The 20157-nt window shown below is 29.2% G+C and overlaps 1 protein-coding gene and 1 long non-coding RNA gene across 3 annotated transcripts; one reads left to right on the top strand and one right to left on the bottom strand.

The window, feature by feature from the left end:
• Nucleotides 1-317: 317 nt before the first annotated feature.
• Nucleotides 318-6279, top strand: LOC124887946. Of its 2 annotated transcripts, XR_007045588.1 has the most exons (4): nucleotides 318-846; nucleotides 1842-1980; nucleotides 5631-5758; nucleotides 5861-6279. It is a non-coding gene; the product is annotated as an uncharacterized LOC124887946 (long non-coding RNA). The 2 variants fall into 2 exon arrangements; XR_007045587.1 differs by having other exon boundaries at nucleotides 324-846; nucleotides 5631-6194.
• A 2601-nt stretch (nucleotides 6280-8880) lies between these two features.
• Nucleotides 8881-11370, bottom strand: LOC107844888 (transcription factor MYB113-like). Its single transcript, NM_001324618.1, is given in 4 exon segments — nucleotides 8881-9644; nucleotides 9894-10023; nucleotides 10465-10602; nucleotides 11315-11370. Coding segments are annotated over 3 exon segments (789 nt in total). The 5' UTR covers nucleotides 10598-10602; nucleotides 11315-11370; the 3' UTR covers nucleotides 8881-9118.
• Nucleotides 11371-20157: the final 8787 nt, after the last annotated feature.

The raw sequence follows: 20157 nt of genomic DNA on the forward strand, positions 1-20157 counted from the left end.
ATTAGAATCAAACAAAATCAACTAGACACGCAACTAGCTCAAGCTAGTAAAACTAGTTTTCTCTATTTAATTCTAAATGACTCAATTAAGTATAAACTTGTTTGGAAAACACTTTGAACATTGTAATCAAGTCCTTGGACACTTAAATGCATATTTATATCAATATTAACATGTTAAGAACACAAATTTTTCTCAAAATAAGGCTAAATAAGCTAGAATAGTAACACTAGAGTGCATAAATACACCCAACATCAAACATCTTTGGAGATGAATTGAAGCCATACAACTCTCCTAACTCGAATTTGGGTTGAGAACTTTTCTACCGATTGAGTTTTAGTAGACGTTCTTACTTGGGACAAATTTCGATGATCATTACTCTTAGAATATAATTAGTTAAGTGGCCCAATACCTACCACATTAAAGCTTTTGGGGTCTTCTTTCTAATGCAACTAACCGTTCGCCAATTTGAGTTTGGAGTAAAAGGTTATGAGTGTTTTAGTAAGATGTTGTCCAAGTGCACGATTGGCGACGCAACCCCCACTACCTAGACATAAAATTTTGTTATTCTCTTATTAAATTAAAGGTAAACTGGTCCTTTTACCCTGTTCAACTCCCCCAGTTAGTTTTTAATCCCAAAAATCACCCTAAAGTATGAGAATTATTCTCAAATCCCTAATTTCTCTTCTCTTTCAAAAAACCCAAGCTCCCAATATAAAGTTTCAAGTAGGGCCAAAGATTATTGTTTCTTCTCAAAATTTTCTCATCAAATTTGTAATTAAAAATAAAGAAACAAATCCAATCAACTAGGTCTTCATACCAATTTGAAGCTAGAGTTCAAGCTTTAAGGTTAACGATTCAAACTTTTCTCAAATTCCTTCCATCAAAAAGACATGTTGAACACTCCTTAATTTAAGTATCGCTATATTGTGTTAATTTATTTGGTAATTAAGTGTTCTTTAATGATTTTTTGAAACTAGGATTGAAGAGATTATTGTGAAAAACTTTATATTGATTTTTCTTCATGTTTTTATGGGGTTTCTAAGTATTATTAAAGGGTTTTGAGATGTTAATGTATTCTATGAAAATGGTGAACTTGTTCACATAGATTCATAGCTTTTAAGATTATGCATAATGAAAATATGGCTCACAACCCATTTCAAAACTTATTTTTTGATGAGAATTTTGATGTTTATTCCATCTTTTGAAGAATGTATTGCATGAAATGAAAGATTAAATGACTTTATGAAAGCCTTTGGAGGCTATGTTTAGTGACTCTTTGAAAATGCTTCGGGGCTATGTTTATGAATCTTGAAAATGAAATTGGGAGTCTAAAATATTATATAAAAATGATTTGGAATAAATGGCTTGCAAGTCTTGGTGTGAAGATATCAATATGGGAATGCCTTAATGAAAGGCTCCATAAATAAAGATTTCTGAAAAATATTTTTATTAGGCTTTAAAGAGAATTATATAGTTTCACTGAGAAGAAATAAGTCATCTTAACCAACGCTCGAAATTTATATTTTGTCGACACAGGAATGTTGTAACTTAATTCAACAACGAATGGTGTCTTTAACATGAGGATAATATGGTGGCTCTAGTCTATTGATGATTTTAGGCTAATCTCAGTACTTGCGGCAAACATGAATAGAGGCTCCGCCGGTTGGGGAGTATAGTCTGTGTCTTACTAGGTGCCGTTGAAAAACTACATAGTTCAGGATTACATTGCTAACGGTTATGATTTATGTATTATATCCCCATCCCTTACTTTATTATTATTATGGATGATGGATATGTGTTTTATAACTGGTTTTATAAAAGAATCTTTTATCCCTTTCTAGGGGTTGCATGACAGTACGCGTCATACTAATCATTTTCGGGCGCTACATCACTTCATGATGTAAGTTCAAAGGTACTTTTTCATGATTCTATGCAGCACTAGGGCATTTGTACACTCTCGTGGGGTAGCTGTGATAAGCGGTGAGCCCTCTATCATTCCAAAGGTGTTTGGTCATTCTCACTTGTGTCTCTAGTATTTCTTTTGTTTTATGGATTTTATGGTATATTCAGGGCCATGTCCCCCATTTAGGAGTAATTCTTAAAGTTAGAGGCTTTGTAGACATGTGTTGGGTAATGGTTTGGATTTGATTCTTAAGACATGGGTGTTATTTTGTTTTACATGTTGAACATCTTTTCATATGGTCTTGTTTCTGCAACTTTAGATATGATTATGCATATGATATAATGTTAAGGGGTCATCCTTCATTGATTTGGGATACCCGTCACAGCTAGGGCCATGGTTCGGGTCATGACTGACTTTTAATGAAGGAAAACAAGTTCAAACAACTTTTTAAGTCCTTTCACACTTTTAATACAGTATAGATAAACTTAGCTCATAAGTATTTTGTGTGTTTACAAAATGTATAGATAAGCCAAAAATACTTAATAAGTCATTTGACCAACTTACAAGCTTAATACACTCTTAACTCATATACTTCCTCCGTAGTCCGTTTCACACTACATGACATTCTTTGACTTGACATGGTGTTTAGAAAAAAATGGACGACTTTTAAAACTTATAGTTTAAAACAAACTTTATGTATTTGTGTGACTATATATTATTTTACTAAGGGTAAAAGGATGATTTTATAATTAAATTATTAAGAAGACATTCTTTTTTAAACTAAGTAAAAAGAAAAGAATGTCACATGAATTAAAAAGGAGGGAGTAAAAATTTAAACTCCAGAATCAGGATATTGATAGATCCTACTTGGCTACTTTATGAATTAACGTAAACAATTACATTTTTCTATTATATAGAAGAGAAGGTTTCGACATGCCTGCTTCTGCAGGTTGTTTGCTTCGTGATTTTACTATATCATCCCTAATTAATTATTATAAATTATTTATATATTAAAAAATTACTAATATTTAATTAAAAATAAAATAGACATTTACGACGTGTCTGCTTCAGCTGCTTTAACCGTGATTTTACTATATCACCCCTAATTAATTATTATAAGTCATTTATATATAATTATTTATTTATTAAAAATTAATAATATTTAATTAAAAAAATAAAATAGACATTTACGATATGTCTACTTCAGCTACTTTAACCGTGATTTTACTATATCACCCCTAATTAATTATTATAAGTCATTTATGTATTAAAAAACTAATAATATTAAATCTGTAATTTCACTATATCACTCTTAATTAGTTATTATAAGTCAGTTATGTACTAAAAATTAATAATATTTAATTAAAAAAGTTAAAATAGACATTTATAATATGTCTGCTTCAACAGTAATTTTACTATATCACCCCTAATTAATTATTATAAGTTATTTATATATTTAAAACTAATACTATTTTATTAAAAAGGTAAAATTTACATTCATAACATAGCTGCTTCAATTACTTCAACCATAATTTTATGAAATATCACCTCTAATTAATTATTACAAATCATCTAAGTATTAAAAAATTAATAATATTTAATAAAAAAGGTAAAATATATAAAATAATAATTAACTCTTGATGTTTTAAACTAACTTGATATCTTATATTAAGTCCACTTAAATTTTTTTCATAAGTATTTTGTTTACAGTAATTTTGCTATATCACTTTGAGTTAGTTGTTGTAAGTTATTTAAGACATGTTTGTTTCGCTGCTTCAATTGTGATTTTACTAAATCATCCCTAATTAATTATTATGGTCATCAAAACATTGTGCCACTTAAATTGGAATAGAAAAGTATTATAAATCATATAAAAATTTAAATTATTTAAAAAATATAATTGACTATTGATGACACAAAAATTTGGACAAGGAGAGTAACTTATATTATGTAAAAATTACATAAAAAGTATTATATATTACAATAGTTAAATACTAAAAATATTTAAAAATAATTTAATCTGTTATATATTTCAAAAAATATGTAAAAAATAATATAAATCACAATAGTTAACAACTTAAAAATTGTAAAAGATATAAAATATTTAATTGACTCTCAAAATTATATTAGTGTCGTTTAAATTGGAATAGAAGAAAAGAATTATAAATCACAATAATTAAAATTTTTAATTATTTTAAAAATATAATTGACTATCAATGCCATAAAAGTTTGGACAAGGAGAGTAACGTATATTATTTGAAAATTACATTAAAAAATATTATAAATTACAATAGTTTACAACTTAAAATATCTAAAAACATACTAAATATATGATTAATTATCTAAAATTTTTTTGCGTCACATAAATGAAAACAAAATAATAACATATATTGAGCCCGTGCTAAATCTCAAATGAATCTTAGAATATATATATGCAATTCATATTTTTTAAAACTTTTGTTTAAATATATATATATCAAGGTTGAAAAGGCAAGTTCCAATACATCACATCAAGCCGTGTATAAGAAATAATGTTAAATAATATCAATATTACTAATACAAGCATTATTAATGCAGACATTTCTAATACATTCTATTCGAAATTATTTTTATACACCCTAACAAATGACTCCTACATTTCAATGGAAGGAACATATATAAAAGCACAGTTCAATAAAACATCTACATAAGTATGTTATATCGTGTTCTCAAAGTCAAATAACCTAAATTATAATGAAAAATGGTAACATATAGTTTTCGTTTTTATATAATTTTTGAAACATTTAAAATTTAAATTTAAAATATTAATTTAATTTAACTTCAAAGAACAAGTTGACAAATAAAAGAGAAGGAGAAAATGAAAGCAAAAAATATTTATATCAACTTAGTAGGGGAGTAAAATTCAATTTTGGGTTATTAATTGGAACCCACATGTGATGTAATATGCATGACTAGATAACCCTTTGTCATATGATTAAAGATCTAAACTTAAAAATGCACTGAATTTTGTCGTTTATATGAATAAAATATACATAATTATCTTGTGAGACTTGGTTCCTTAAAAAAATATTATCAAGTAGTTAATATGTTATGGAAAAATTAACTATATAAACTTATTAGATTAGTTATTACAAGTTATAGAAAAACTTGTAAGTTTTCAAGTTATAGCAACTTTCATTAAAAAAAAATATATAATTTTTTTTTGTTGAAAATACAAAAAAGTAATTAATGAAAAGGAAAATAAAGATTTAATATAATAAATATACAATTGACCTTCCTTAAATATAGTTAACCTTAATTACTGATATTTATCTACCCCAAATCCCTCTAACCGTTATTTTTTTCTCCTATTTTAATCCTTGCATTAAGAGTTTCCATCTTCATACACTACCTTCCTCTTTGTACATGATTAATTTTTGCCAGTAAATAAAATACCGTAATTTCATCGTCAACAAATTATTGATGATTATAATTTGAAAGAAAAGCAAAAACAAGTCTTTCTTTTGATAACAAATATGAATTTTGTTAATTTGCATTCAACCATGATACGGCATGGAGAGATGGGGATTCGTCAGGTTTGTTAAATTTTTTTTATGAAAATGGATATTTTTCATTCAAAACGAATTTAAAGATTTATTTTTTTGTGTTTCTTCAATTCTCTATGGTTACATTGTTGAATTTTGGACGTTTACCAATTGCATGAAAATTAAAATTGTTGTTTAAACAGAAATACCAAGGGACTTTGGAATTGATGGAATTATGTATGATGCAACAACAAAGTACAAAGGACTAGTAGAAGCAATCGCAACATAACTGATGATAGACATATTGAATTGAAAGTTCAAGCACAAGCAGGTAAAAACGATTGTGTATTTTTAGTGTATTAAATTGGATATTAAAGTTATATGTAATTCGGGGATCTATTTTTTTAGTATTAATTTTTTTTTAATTTAACAGCTACTATTTGGTTTGTGTGGTGGAGGATTGTACTTAGTTTTTTCGTTCTTCCAGAATTAACAAATCAAAGATTTTTAAGATAAGAAAGTATTGTGAAGTATTGTGACATTCATACATTCTCAATAAAGGATCAAATTTATGCAAGGCATCAAGGGATGGCAAAAGTAGTAGCCGGACTGATTTTAACAAATCAAAGATTCCAGAATCACCCGGGAGTAATGGTGTATTTAGATCAGAAAAGTAGTAATGTTGATTTTTTTTGTTAAATATCTATTGTATGTGACACCAAAATATATGACAATGGATATTAATGAAAACACTGAACAATCTGTTATTTGTCTTGGCATATAAGATTCTGCATACAAATGACATATTCTTATATAACTGTTTTTAGTGTATGAAACTAGTATAGTACATAATACAATATCCATGAATTGTTTAATTAATTACATTGAAATCAGTTTATATACTCATTTCATACTTAATTAATACTCTCTTTTTTTAGTTCTTAATGTAATAAGTTGATGTTAAAATTGATATCGATGAAGTTTCGCATATATCACATTTGTAATGAATAAGTTTTATGAATGTGACAATCAATAAGAAAAATTATGTTTTATTTTACATAACCTTTTTAGTGTATGTAATGGATATTACATGAAAAACAATCACCGCAAATATTAAAAATAAATTAATTGATAATTATTTAATGTCAAATAATTTCTCGTTGCAATAAACAAATAATCAGTATTAACCATGATTGATATTGGTGTTTGACGAGTTTTCTTAACCTACTTTAATATTGTCAAGAAAACTCGTCAAAATATTTTATTTTTGATCTGATGATTACCAATGGTACCTTTGTTGAAAAGTAAAACTTCAGCAAATTACTTCTGGCTTTAGAAGATAAAAGTGCATTAGTACCATTTTTAACCGAACATATTTTCGTATTAATATGAAAAGATTGCAACTCAACCTATTTTTATTCAGTTCATTTTTTAACCTGTTCATTTTTCATCACTATGCTAACTTAAGGTATAAGTAGAGAATTAGCATAATAAAGTAGACGAATTTTACGATAGGATGTAAGTAAAATCATTAAGAAAGCAATTTTATTTAGCGGAAACATAAAAATGATATTCTCAGCATACTATGACTGCCCATTTCATGTCAGGTAAAAATGTTTGATTGAAAATTAAGTTTAAGGAATAAAGCAAAGATTTTCAAACATATATATATGCAACATATAGAAAATATATGTAAATTAAAGTACGTTAATTGTAATTTTGAATGAGCAATCGTAAGAGTTTCACGTGTATTTTCAAATTTTTTTCTCATAGTAAAAGAATGAACTTTTATATCAACGCCTCAACAAATCATCACCTCCTTAGTGGCCATTTGAACATGAGATTTTTTTTTTCAAAAATTCTTTTTCACTTTATTTTAAATATAACTTTAAATAGTTGTTTGATCATGAGAATTTCAAATATAATTTTAAATTATATTTAAAAAATAAAAATAAGTAAAAAAAAATTATTTTCACTTTTTTTTACTTTTATCTCTCTCACAAAAATTCAAAACAACCTCAATTTATATTTATGATCAAACACAATTTCAATTTTAACTTTAAAAAAAACTTAGTAATTTTTGTAGCTCAACACCTATTAATATTAAAAATAAAACGTGAACATAGTGTTAGATAATTTCAAAAAAAGTAAAGCTATTTGTGATAGATTAAAAAGAAAAATGTCTCACAAGACACAATACTAATTATCAGCATGAAGACTGTTGTTTTTGACATATATAAAAAGTAAGTAAAAAATATTAAAGTTAAGTTAAGTTAATTATTAAAGTTAATAAAAAAGTAAAATATCAATTCTTAACTTTAAAAAAATATTTTTACCATATATGACTCCTTAAATTGTGAACAACTTTAATATTCAATTATTAAAATTAAAAAAATACATTGATATCAGTAATATAACTTGTCATAATTATCCAAAGCTTTAATTAAGAGTGATAAATGTTAAATACTAAAAATAAGAAAATAATATAAATAATAAATATTAGATAATTGATTTTCGAATATTTAATTAAAATAGATTTTTCAAAAAAAATTGCTATAGCTTGTAATTATTTCTTTAGTCTAGTAATTATTGATAAGTTTTGTTATAACTTGTAATTAACAATCTAATAAGTTTGTTTAAGATAATTTTTACATATGTTAATTTTGTGTATTCATGTTTTATAATTCATAATTCGAATTGACATTTTAACTTATGTACCTAATGTTGGGCCATGCTGACACGGGTCATGCTGCTCTAGTAATGACAGAAAGGTTCGACCACCCAAATTCATATTTTGTTAAGTGCAAATAAATAAATCCTAATAAGTGACTCTAAAAAATATTTAAATAATTTCAAAATCTTAGAGCTATTTCAACCAACCTTAGGTAAAACTTACCATCATCCTATCTTTGAATGGTTAGTAGGAAAGATTGAACAGCCTAATATGCGAATTATGACACATGTTTTATTCTTTCCAAGGCCTAACGTAGACTTGATTAATTTAGTTTCTATGTATAGTATAATAATTGATCACAAAATCATTTCATAAAGTCATAATCATTTATAAGCAATTACTTTCGATAAAGCTAGTGTTACTCAACCATTTTAGTTGCATGACAACTTTCAACCTAACGGCCTCGTAATTTCTGAACCATAATTCATTTTATTTACTTACTGAATTTTGATTAAGGGAAAATTTTAAAAGCCCAACACAAAGAACTATGCCACCTAGTCTAGCATATATAATATTGTATCTAAGAAAAAGTTAATTTATAATGTAAACCTTGTATAAATATGTATTATAGTATATAAAGAGTGGTTATACACAAAATATAAACTTTATTGGGCATATAGCGTAAATATTTTCACCCCCCTAGACATATACCATAATCTTTCCAATAAATATTATTGGTATAAAAATTGATTCCAAAAAACAAAAATGTCATATAAATTAACACGTGAAAACATATAATTTATAACCCTTGCATACTATTATAATATAAAAAAGTGACAGGAAAAGAGTTCTTACATTGAAGATGCGTGGAATAACTTAAAACTCTTAATATGAAAATAGTGATAGACCCTACTTGTACTTGGGATAGTACGAACAGAATTATATTAGATGTAACCCCAGTACAAGTACTGCTCTTCAATACTATTAATTATATGTCATTAATGGAGATTGATGAAACTAATTAAGTAGATTCCATAGGTCAATATCAGCAGAAAAGTCATCCCAACCATCACTTTGTCCTTGTTGCATGGTTAGTGAATTAATCTCATCATGCAACAAACTTGGTACCAACTTATTTTTTTCCTCAAAGATCCCAACTGCAGCCACATCTTCCTCAATTTCCTTGCAATTTTCCAGTAAACTTGTCCACCATTGAACTCCATCATCTATAGTCGACGACGTTTCACTTGTGAGCTTCTGACAAATATTTAGTCCTATTTCTTTGTCGCGTTCGTCTTTGTCTAGTGTGTTTGTGATAACAGTACTTTTGTTGGTGCACCAAGAAATATTATTCTTTGCACTTGATGAGAAGGTCCGAGGGCGAGGTCTTAGTACGTTTTTTGTGGTGATCTTGAGGGCAGTATTGTACTTTTTCTCTTGTCGATGAGGAGCAGTTATTAGCTTCTTTTGTAGGTGTGAGTTCCAGTAGTTTTTCACATCGTTTGCTGTTCTTCCCGGCAATCTCCCAGCAATAAGTGACCATCTAAACCAAAAGAAGATGACATCAAAGACAACTTACTGCATCTTATTAAAACTAATAAAAAGGGTGACAATTACTTTTAAAACGAATTTAAAAGAAAAGTAAAACGACACATTAATTAAGATAAGAAGTTGGAAAAAGCATTTTGCGAAGTGAAATAGGTTAAACAGATTTTTGGGTTGGACTCAGAAGAGCAGTACGAAATGTTATGGACTTATGGCCATCAATCAAAGTGTTTGAACATGAACTTGCCTGTTGCCTAGAAGCTTATGAAGTCTCAAAATGAGATCTATTTCATCCCAACCAAAGTCACCTCTCTTTATATGCGGCCTTAGATAATTCAGCCACCTCAATCTACAGCTCTTTCTGCATCTATTCAGACCTGCATATATTTGCATATACACATAAGGGTATATATCAGATGCTATATGCATATACTCTTATCTAATGATAACAACAATATATCCAGTATAATCTACAAATGAGGTCTATGTAGAGTGTATGCAAACTTTATCCCTACCTTATCTGATAAAGAAAATGTTTCTAGAAGACCCTCTGCTCAGATACTCTTACCTAATGGAATGCTAAAATTTATACAATAACTCAAAACCATACTTCGCCCCGACCATTTGAATTCGATACTTCAGACGTGAGTTGTGAGGTATAAATTTATATATAAAGACGTTAAAAATGTAATAAATAATAGGTCTGTTGAACCTATAATTTTAAATATATAATGAACATGATACTAAGAATTTTAAAAATCGAACTTATAAAATTTAAATGTTAAATTTAGCTCTAAATTATTATATTAAAATATTACCAGCTCTAATGGGAACAAGATGCCACTTTCCTTCTCCATAATTCTGAATACATTTTCTCAATAGAAAATCTTCTTCCTCAGTCCATGCACCTTTCCTCACTCCAGAGGACTTGGCAATAATAGCAGTATTCATGATATCTGTCACAGTGCAAATGATTCAAAAAGGAAAAACAATGATTGAGATTTTTATGCAAAGCAGGGATGTATAGTCTAATATATCCCTTCGTCTTACTTTTAAGGGCCCCATCGAACATGTATTTGCGATTCTAACTTTAACTTTAACTATAGATATTTAAAAAAAAAAAAAAGTCACTTTATTCCTGTTCAAACGCTTATTAGTGTCTTAGTTTAATTAAACGTATATAAAAATAAAATATATTTTTGAACATTGTGACGTTAAAATAGAATTGTCACATTAAAAATGAGACGTTCTGTTCATGATAGACTACAAACGAAAATAAGATAAATAAGGCATGATAAGCAATCATTCGAACTTCACTAATTCAGTCGATAAGTAAATATTTCAAATTTGAGGGTGTGTTTTTGGACACCTCAATTTGAACCTAACTAACAGCTAAACACTCCGACTTGTCTTTACGGTGTCTTGTGGATCGGACATCCAATGCTAACGTCGGACACATAAATTTTAGAGATTTTTAGATAATCATTTTAAAACTCGAAGTATTCAACCGATATAGTAAAAATAAGTTAAAGTGTCTAGATGTGCATACTCAAAATTAAATTATTCATTTACCAGCTAAAAGAAAATGTTAATGTATGCACAATGTCCAAAATTAAAACAACAGGACACAAAATTAAAACGAAATCATAAAAACAGTATAGGAAAGACCTTTTAAGAGCTGTGTCCCTTGCTCTTTGCAAAATTTTGTATATATTTGTAAGGTTAAGTGTTGTATTTTGAGTTTGTCTATATAGACTATAGAGGAGTGGAAATAAAGGCACCCCCAAAAGCAAGGGACGTGGATGGTTAGCAATCACTAGTGAAGCTTTCATGTAAAGTGCCATTTGTAATAAATAGCACTGTCCCTCCCAAACCTAAAAGTTCCACATTTGATTTGACTAGCCTCCTTCCGTGGCATTAGGCATTTCATGCTCCGTCGCGCCGTTACCATCTCTCTCCATCCTAATTTAATCTAGATGGGATATTTTAACTTTTAAAGTCAAACTCTTTATTGTAATTCCTTGTTTGTATCCTTTAGATATGATGAACGGTTGGTTATTATAAATTGTGTAATTTTCAAATATTTTTTAAAAAATAAAATTTTACATTTAAATTCATTAGTTAAAAAGTTTTCTCTTTAAATTTGAATAGTGTCACATAAATTGACATAAATGAATTTTTGCTTACTTCCTTTTTAATTTTAGTGTTTACTACTATTATTATTTGTACTTTGCCTCGTAAAGAATCATATATATATATATATATATATGTATAATAAGAGAGGATTTTTAATTTTGATAGTCCTCATGACATGATATTTTTAGTCCATTTTATCCTTAAATGACTGTTTAATGAATTTGCAAATTTTTAACTATTTTGATAAATTTGATTAATTATATAAGTTTTTTAAATGCTACATAAAGTGCGAGTCATAAAAAAAGTAAAAAAAAAAAAAAGTGATGGTGACACACCACAAAAGATCTATTTCTTCAATCAAATCAAAGAGTTATTCAAAATTTTGTAGTGTTCGCTTATGTGAAAATAATAATAAAAGAGAATACCTAATTTTTAATTCTCACAAAGGAACTCTTTTATTTTTTTAACCCTAATTGAAGCTTTAGTGTTGCGCCCAAGTGCACACGCAAGTGTACGTGGTCTATCAAGTAATATGGTGGCCTTATAAAAAGCCGAATATCGATCCCACAAGGACTTGTGTTAACCAACTATCAAATTCTAGTTTAACGATTGAGGAAAAGTAAACAATAAAGTTTAAGAATTGTAAACTAAACTAATGCGGAAAAGTAATGACTTTCGACAATCAGTGGATAGAGATCCAGGGTTAAGGCTTATGACCTATCATACTACGTAATTAACTTCATTCGTTAGATTGCTTATCTTTGCTATTTATTCCGAGGGTTTATCACATGATTATGGTCTTCCGACCTCTAATCGCCTACCTAACTTGGACATTACAACCACATCATTGAACGGAGCTGTAATAATCAATTAAGTTCATGAAGCTATCATCCTACATGTGAACCAAACAAGACCTCTAGGTACATCCCTGTCCTAGATGCTAATTCAAATTCCTTAATTTATAAAAGAATAAGAACCTTGTTCTTTCTACCCCACGTTCTATCTTCCTATTACCCTTCCGAGATCACAAGGTCGACAATGAATATATTCTAAGAGCCATGAATCCTTAAAATAGTTATAACAAGGGTAAATAAGCAACCACATAATGATAAGCAATTCAACAAACTTAATTCAAAACGAAAGTAGTCATGATCTTGACATTAACCTCAGAAAGGGGGCAGTTAGCTGCTAATCGACATAATTGTAATAACATAATTGAATACATGTTATAATCTATTAAAAAAATCAAAAAGATATATCCTCTCCAGTCCAAAGACGTCCAAAAGTGATATGATAAAGTGTACAATATATGTATATATAGTTAGCCAATCTTTAACCATGTAGGAGTTGGATGTTGTCCAAAAACTTAAGCATCAAAGTGAGCAGGCGATGCGGGCTTCCTTGCACTGATTTGGAGCAGGCGACGTGGCCTCAACAACCCCGCAATAGAGCATGCGACGCGGGCTTGGAGCACTGCTGTGAAGGGGGCGCCACGGGCATCAATGCACCACTATTGACCATGCGTCGCGGGCTAAATTACATGCCCCTACTAGAATTCATCTCCAACATTCTCACTAAGGCAAAGGAGCACTGAAATAGACCATGCAATGAGGGTATATCGTGGGAAGCCATTGAAAATTACTTCAAAATATTTAGTTAAGTATTTTAATGTCGTTGCCTTCATCTAAGCGTTTGGTGTTATTTTCTCTTTAATTTTCGGCTCGTTCAACATCCGTTTTTCACCATAATCAACTCAATGTTGGGTTCGAAATCGAGAGGGTATCATGCGGAAGCTATTAGTTGCAAACCATAAGACGATAAATCAGACGAAACATGAAAAATTAAACTAAAAATATATTATTGGATATGATTTGACCAAACGACCTACAAATTAAAAATAAAATTGAAAATCCTAAAACTTATTGGGAAAAATCTCCCCCTAAACAAAGACTCTTTAAAGATTACATTGTGGATGCTATTGTGTTATGGTATGAGAAGAGGGGTCTTCTATTTATAGATGTCCAAAACCTTTCCTCTAAGAAAGAGGTTAGCCAAATATGGAAAAGAATTATATTTTTCTTTCAGGAAAAGTAAAAGTAATTATGGTAACTTTTATTTTCCTTCTAAAAAAAAGTAAAACTTAAATATAGTAAGAAAATCAGGGCAAAAACTCTAACAAATCTCCCCTTTTTGGCTTGATTTTCTTCAAAATATTCTTGATCCTCCTTCTTCTTGTGCATGATCTTCGTTCTTCATATATATTCTTCATATATCACTGTTGTTTGGCATGTTTAAAAAAGGAGCTTTTGGGGTTAAAAAATATATTAGCCCTTTTCGAGTTAAAAATATTGAATCCCTTTTGCAGGGTTAAAAGTGAGTTTTATTTTCAAATATGTGACAGCAAGATTGTTGAAAATATGATTCACAATTATCTCCACATGTAGCTTTTGAACATATATCTTCATTATCATCAAATTGATTGCAACTTTGTTCAATAATTGGACCATCGATTTATTGAACCGTGGGCTCTGATACCACTTGTTGGGTTCGAAATCGAGAGGGCGTCATGTGGAAGCTATTAGTTGCAAACCATAAGACGATAAATGAGACGACACATGAAAAATTAAACTAAAAATATATTATTGGATATGGTTTGGCCAAACGGCCTACAAATTAAAAATAAAATTGAAACCTAAAACTTTGGGAGAAATCTCCCCCTAAACAAAGACCTTTAAAGACTACATTGTGGATGCTATTGTGTTATGGTATGAGAAGGGAGATCTTCTATTTATAGATGTCCAAAACATTTCCTCCAAGAAAGAGGTTAGCCAAATATGAAAAAGAATTATATTTTTCTTTCAGGAAAAGTAAAAGTAATTATGATAACTTTTGTTTTCCTTCTAAGAAAAAGTAAAACTTAAATAAATATAGTAAGACAATTAGGGCAAAAATCCTAACACTCAACAAGCATCCTAAAACATCAAACACCATGGATTAGAGCTCAATACAACAAAAAATCAAGAACAACAAGCTATAAACTTGGGCTAAGACTAGGCCTGCGCCCTTTTACGCGTAAACTTATTGTTGCTTCTTGGCTTATTCTAACTGAACTTTGTACACTCTAAAAAAAGTTGTTCCTCACATAATTATACAATAAACCAATAGGAACTCATTCAACACATTAGAATCCAACGCGATAGACTAGCACGTCACCTAACTCAAGCTACTAAAACTAATTTTCTCGGTTGAACTCTAAATGATCTATTTGAACCCACACTTGTTTAAAAATACTTCTAAACATTATAGTTTCATACTTGAACACTTATGTGCTTACTTTTATCATCACACATAAAGCACACGGATTTTCCTCAAAACAAAGCTTAATAAGCTAGAAGAGCAACGCTAGAATGCATAAAAACACCCAATATCATTTAGTAATCTTATAAGCTTTCACCAATTAAAGAAAACTCTTCAAAAGTATTTTGTTGAATTAGATTTATAACTATTTAATTTAAATGTTACATTTGTTTATAAATTAACTTTATTCATGTGATCATACAATAATTTGTAGCTTCAAATATTTTGTATATTGTTTAAATATAATATTTTTTATTAAAAAATGTGTCATCCAATATAAATTTAATTGGAAAATAAAAATAATAAAGTTAATTCCACATAACGGAAAACACAATATAGATTGTTAAAGGCTTTGATTCAAATATTTTCAGTAAAATAAAAAAGGAGAGGATTTTTAATGCATGCATTTGTTTGAAAAAGTTTTTGTTTAACTTACAGAAAATTTTAATTCCTCTATTCAATTTATTTATATGATTTTGACTTAGCACGAAATTTTAAAAGCAACAAATATTTTTAAATTTTGTGGTTTTAAACTAAAAATATGTAGAAAGGACCAAAATATCTTTTAATCTTGCAGTCTTAAATAGTTCTCAAGAAAGAAAAGAAATAATATTTCTGAAACAACGAACTAAAGAAAATAAGACAAAAAATTAAAATGAATATATGATTTAATATTTTAGAAATATTGAGAAATTGTTAATGTAGGGATAAAGATTATAAACTAAGGAATTGAATCCTCACTGACAAAATAAAAGTTAAGTAACCAATCAATTGAACTATAAAGATTTCATGTTTTAAATTATATAATTTAAAATCTGTTATTATTATTTTTTAGATTTCTTATTTAATCAGACTAACACACTTAAATTAAATAAAGGAAATACTTGTTGACTTTCTTATTTTTACATTAAACTAACTGAAGAAATTAAATATTTCAATTTATATTTGATAATTTTTTTAGTTCTAACAACATTTTATATATTATAATTCTTAAGAAATAAAATCTTAAAAATATTTTGATACATGATCACATGTATCTTTAATTAAAATTTAAAACTATTTTAAATTTCAATCTAATAAACTGCAACAGTTATTTTTCTATCCTAATCAACAAAAAGTTTGTAGATGTGCGTTAGAAAGCATCCACGAAGAGAGTTTCTTCACCACATGTTCGCAAATGCTGTCATACGGTCAAATCTTTCTATAGTTACTTGTTATAATGTTATTTCGTTATAATAACCTAATTTTTTAATAATTAATTTTTTGTATTATATTTTACTTCTCTATAACAAATTTTATCTATAACAATTATAAAATTCTATATAATATCAAATTCCTTGTAAAATTATCCCTATATGTAGCAACCACATTATGTAATAATACTTTTGCATCTTTTATTTTTTATTTTTTTTTATTTTTTGGGTACAACGATATATGCCAAAAAGTCCTAAGATCATTCATAAGCTATACTACTTAAATCTGTTAGGAGCAACATTTTCATTTTTTTAAGTGCATTCTCCCTTACAATCAAGTCTTTTGAATGTTTGTGACCTTTATTTGCCATAAGATCAGCACCCTTATTTGCCTCTTTAAAAAAATGGATGATAGTAGCTTTATTCACATTCAACGTAACAGGTGTAACAGGTATATGGAATTTTCAGTATTTTTCTATATGAAGTTGTATATGGTCTAACTTAGTAAGCTTGACATTATACCCCTTATTTTTGCTAATTGTAGCCCTTATTTGATATCCAATAACTTCATGTGGTGAGGCACTGAGGCTTGAGGTAAGTCTCATTTTAATTGAATATTCGCCTTCTTTGATCATTTCAAAAAAACTTTGCCTAAACAATATTTGCAGTTTGTATCTCCACACTGACATCAGTATCGAATTTTAATGTTTTAGCACAAAGAGAAGATCAAAACGATTTATTAAAACTTGTCTCTGATATAAAAGTTTATCGAGGGAATACCTCAATAATTTTTCTAGCATAACCTCTAGAATGAGAACATATAAGTTGTGTCGGTAGATATATGTTTCACTCAATTTTGTTTTCTTTCTTTTAAGATATGGCACATAGTGGAAAATATAATTGGTAAGTCTACGTATGGGTGTCAAGTGGGCCGGGTGGGCCAGGTCGATCCGGCCCGAGTTACTAATTCGGTCCGGGTAAGCCCTAAGGCTTTAGGGTTTCGGGTCCCAGGCTGGTTATTTTTTAAAATGGATCCGGCTAACCCGGCCCAGACCAAGCCCGGTCCAGGCCCGTCGGTTAATCGGCCCAGCCCGGCCTGAATAAATTTAAAAAAAAAATGAGATTTTGGCTTTTGGGCCAAACTAGCCGTTGGCCCAACGGCTATATAGCCGTTTTTGGGTCCAAACGGCTAGTTTGGACCCATTTATTAAAAAAAAAATTAAAAAACTTTAAAAAATATTTTTTAATCCCAAAAAAAAATCTATAAATACCCTACAACTTCAAATCATTTTTCACACAATTTTTCACTCTCTCAAATCTCATTCTCTCTCAAATCTCAATTCTCAATTCTCAAATATTCAATATATTTAATTTCTTAAAGTGTTCACTTTAATTTTTTAATTTTTCGTTTACAAAGTACGGGCGGAAGTTTCTAAAGTCGCAATCTTCGGATACTTCCAAAATTTGGTATTGTCGTTCCATCTCTTACGTTTAATTTTTATTTATTGTGCTAATTGTTTAATATTTAATTTTATTATATTTGTGTATTTTGAATATGTTTAGTTTAATTTAATTTATATTATGGATAAATTATGAAACCTCGTTACTAAAGATGTTAAAAAATTTTATCCCGGAAGTTGTAGTGGTAGTAAAAAGCGAATTACTAGTGGTAGAGGTAGTTCAACTAGTAGATATACCCGTGTGTCTTCGCCTCCGGTACCGCTTGGTACATCTTTTGAGGAAGAAATAGGTGTAGGTGCTCACAATATGGATTATGTAGAAGCTTAGGAAAATTACGGTATAGAAGAAGAAAATGAAGTAGATGCGGTTAATTTAGACGAAGATAATGAAAATATTGCTGAGACACCCGCAGTAAGAGATGCTAACGTTAGATCTGAATCAGTTAATCTCCCTTCCCGTCCTCCCAGTGCCCCAAAACCTCGTAAAAGAACTAGTATTGCTTGGCAATTTTTTGAACATATATCAGATATTGAGGTGCAATGCAATATTTGTCAACAAATATATAAGCATAGAAGTGGAGGCAAGTAAGGGGGGTACGGGTACGTTAATGAGACATGTAGCTGAAGATCACAAAAGAGAGTTAAATATTGCAAAAGGTGGTGGGGATGTTGGTGGGTCAACGCAAACTAGAATGGACCTAGCAACCGGTCACGTAGCGAAGAAGTATAATAAATTGAGGGACCGGAAAGAAATAGCTAAAATGGTAGTTGTGGGTTGTTTGCCTTTTAATTTTCCTTCTTCTGATGCCTTTATTCGTTATATACAAGTAATTTATAATCCTATGTTTAACGGTATTCCTAGAACTACTTGTCGGTCTGATATTTTTAGACTTCATTCACAATATTGTTTTTATTTATCAACATTGTTAAAAAATATTCAATGTAGATTGTCCCTAACTTCTGATCTTGGTCGTACTGTAAATAAAAATGATTATTTAACCGTTACTTGTCATTGGATGGAGAGTAATTTCGTGATGCAAAAACGTATTCTTGCTTTTTTATATGATGAAGATCGTAAACATACTGGACAATTTATTGCTGATTCTAATGTTAAAATTGCCGGATATTATGGTATCGAAAATAAAATTTTATGTATTGCTTTTGATAATGCTTCTAACAACAACACTGCTATAAAAAATTAAAATCTACGTTATCTCCGCCCTTGCCTGAAATTTTTCATATTAAGTGTGCAAGTCATATATATAATTTAATTGTAAAAGATGGTCTTGAGTTTTTTGAGTTTTATATTAAAAAAATTCTCCTTGCTGTTGGTTTTATTCAAGGAAATAATCGTAGATCGAGAATTAGAGAATTTAAAGTTAAATATCAAGAAAATGGACTTACACCGATTTTGATGCCTGAGGAAATTGATACTAGATGGAATTCTACGTATGAATTTTTAAAAACTTGTTATAAATATAGAATTCCTATTACACTAGCTTTTAACCAACATTGCGGTTCATTTGCTGATTCTGCTGATTGCATGCTACATAATTCTGATTGGGTTGTAATTAATGATCTTGTTAAGTTTTTAGAAAATTTTATGTAGCTACGGTTGAATTTTCCAGTGCTTATTATCCTACTGTTTGTAATATTTTGGCATATATAATCGATATTTCTGGTTTGCTCAAAGAATATAAAAATAAAGAAGGTTATAAAGAAGCTATTTGCGCCATGTTTACGAAATTTAAAAAATATTTTTTCCCGATTCCCCCTATTTACTTGGTTGGGGCTATGCTAAATCGGTACATGAAATATAATAATATGTGTCACTTTAGTACTCTTATTTATACTAACTTAGAAATAAATACTAACCATGATTCTGAACAAGTACAACCTGATTTGTGGACGGCTACGGCTGAGCAAAGGATTACATAGAAAAATTATATAATCACTATGCTGATTTATTTGATTTAGCCGTACCTACAAATATCACTCCAACTGTCGCTCCTCATCCTCCCGAGGAGCCATCATCTTCTAAAAGTCCGGCACATAGTGGTTTTTCTGATTCGTTTTATGATTTAAATTGTTGGAACAGTGTTGATGAGAGAACTTACATATTAACTTATCGGGAAGAGCTAAAATATTATCTTCGAACGGCACCAGAGGATCGCAGACGACGGATCAACACGTTGGATTGGTGGAGGAGTAATGAAACATAATATCCTGTGCTTTCAAGATTAGCTAGAGTTATCTTGAATGTTCCAGTGTCAACCGTTGCATCAGAGAGCGCCTTTAGTCAGGGACGACAGCAGCTTGGAGACAACCGACACTCATTGGGAAGCAATGCAATGAATGTTCTAGT

The sequence above is a fragment of the Capsicum annuum genome, chromosome 10, assembly GCF_002878395.1.
Source record: "Capsicum annuum cultivar UCD-10X-F1 chromosome 10, UCD10Xv1.1, whole genome shotgun sequence".
NCBI lineage: Eukaryota > Viridiplantae > Streptophyta > Magnoliopsida > Solanales > Solanaceae > Capsicum > Capsicum annuum.